Consider the following 1,557-nt stretch of genomic DNA (forward strand, 5'->3'; position numbering starts at 1 on the left):
GTGTTAAATACAGGGTTGGAGTGATAGTACAGTGGGTAGGGCATTTGCCTTGCAGCCAGCCCGGGTTAGATCCCCAGCATCCCTTATGCCCCCTGAGTCTGTTAGCAGTGATTTCTGAGTGCAGAGCCAGGAGTAATCCCTGAGTGTCACTGGATTTGCCATCCCAAAATGTTCAATACTATTAAAATCTTTCTGTTCCATGGTTTTATATTAGCATAAAGATTCTATTTCTGAAATCTCTATCTTCTAAATACTTTCTTAAATGCTTCCTTCACATCTTTGTTTCTCAGGCTGTATATAAATGGATTTAGCATGGAGGTTATGACTGAGTAGAATACAGAGACCATTTTATCCCATTTATTTTTTTTCTTAGTATTAGGCTGCATATAGGTATATATTGTTGACCCATAGATCAAAACAACAACAATGAGATGGGGACCACAAGTAGAGAAGACCTTAAGTCTACCTTCTCCTGACTTCATCAGCATTACTGTGGAGATAACATTCCAGTAGGAGAAGAGGATAAGGGAGACAGGACCTAGGAGGATTAACACACCCATTGCAAAGATGGCCATCTCAGCTTTGTAGGTTTCTTCTGACGCCAACTTCAGAAGTGCAGGGGGTTCACAAAAGTAATGATTAATTACATTCTGTTCCCGGTATGGGACACATAAAGTAAATGATGTGTCCACTATAGAAACAAGTGCTCCACAGGCCCAGGATCCTAAGACTAGGTGAATACAAATTCTTTGGTTCATGAGGGTAGAGTAGTGCAGAGGTTTGCAGACAGCTACATAGCGGTCATAGGACATCACTGCTAGAAGAGAACTCTCTGTACACCCAACTAAGAGGAAAAAAAACATTTGAACTGAACATCTAATAAAGGTAATACTTTTTCTTATTGACAGAAGGTGGAATAACATCTGGGGAACAATCACTGTAGAGAAACATAGATCAACAAATGACAGATTTTTAAGAAAAAAGTACATTGGTATATGAAGCCGAGAGTCAAAGTGAAGTAGCACCATAATGAGCAGATTTCCAAGCATAGTCAGTAGGTAGGTGATGAGAAATAACACAAACAACAGGATCTGGGTATGCTGATCTGAAGAAAGGCCGAGCAAAATGAAGTCAGTCAGATAAGTTTGGTTTTTTGTACCCATTGATGTTTACTATTCTTTATACATCAGCAGAAGTAGAGCAATCGATACTTGACTATGGTGGAGTATCACAGCCTGAAAGAACAGACCTCATTGGAACAGCAAACACATAAAAAATCTTGAAAACATAAAAACACAATTTTCTAAAACTTACATCCTTACATTGCTAAAATAATTTACTCTTCAAAACAGAAAATTCTGAAATATGCTTTGCTGGACACCTTAGTGTCAGAGCACTATCAACAATAGAGTCATAGTACAAAGACTTTGTTAATGTTTAGATGTATTGCTTAGGAAAGCACATGATATGTCTGATCCAAAAAATATAAGGAACCTAACAAAGTAAGGGACATAAAAAAATAAAGCTTTATAACTTCGATAGAAAGCTTGCATATTT

At 37.7% G+C, this 1,557-nt stretch overlaps 1 protein-coding gene across 1 annotated transcript; it reads right to left on the bottom strand.

The window, feature by feature from the left end:
* Nucleotides 1–239: 239 nt before the first annotated feature.
* On the bottom strand, nt 240–1,163 carry LOC126018272 (olfactory receptor 2D3-like). The gene has a single exon (XM_049780417.1). It carries the CDS (start codon nt 1,161–1,163, stop codon nt 240–242), a length of 924 nt encoding a protein of 307 aa, XP_049636374.1.
* Between the last annotated feature and the right edge of the window lie 394 nt (nt 1,164–1,557).

This window comes from Suncus etruscus, chromosome 9 (genome assembly GCF_024139225.1).
Source record: "Suncus etruscus isolate mSunEtr1 chromosome 9, mSunEtr1.pri.cur, whole genome shotgun sequence".
NCBI lineage: Eukaryota > Metazoa > Chordata > Mammalia > Eulipotyphla > Soricidae > Suncus > Suncus etruscus.

Excerpts from the sequence above, each read along its gene's own strand:
- LOC126018272 (XM_049780417.1), bottom strand. The coding sequence starts at position 1,163 with ATGGGTACAAAAAACCAAACTTATCTGACTGACTTCATTTTGCTCGGC.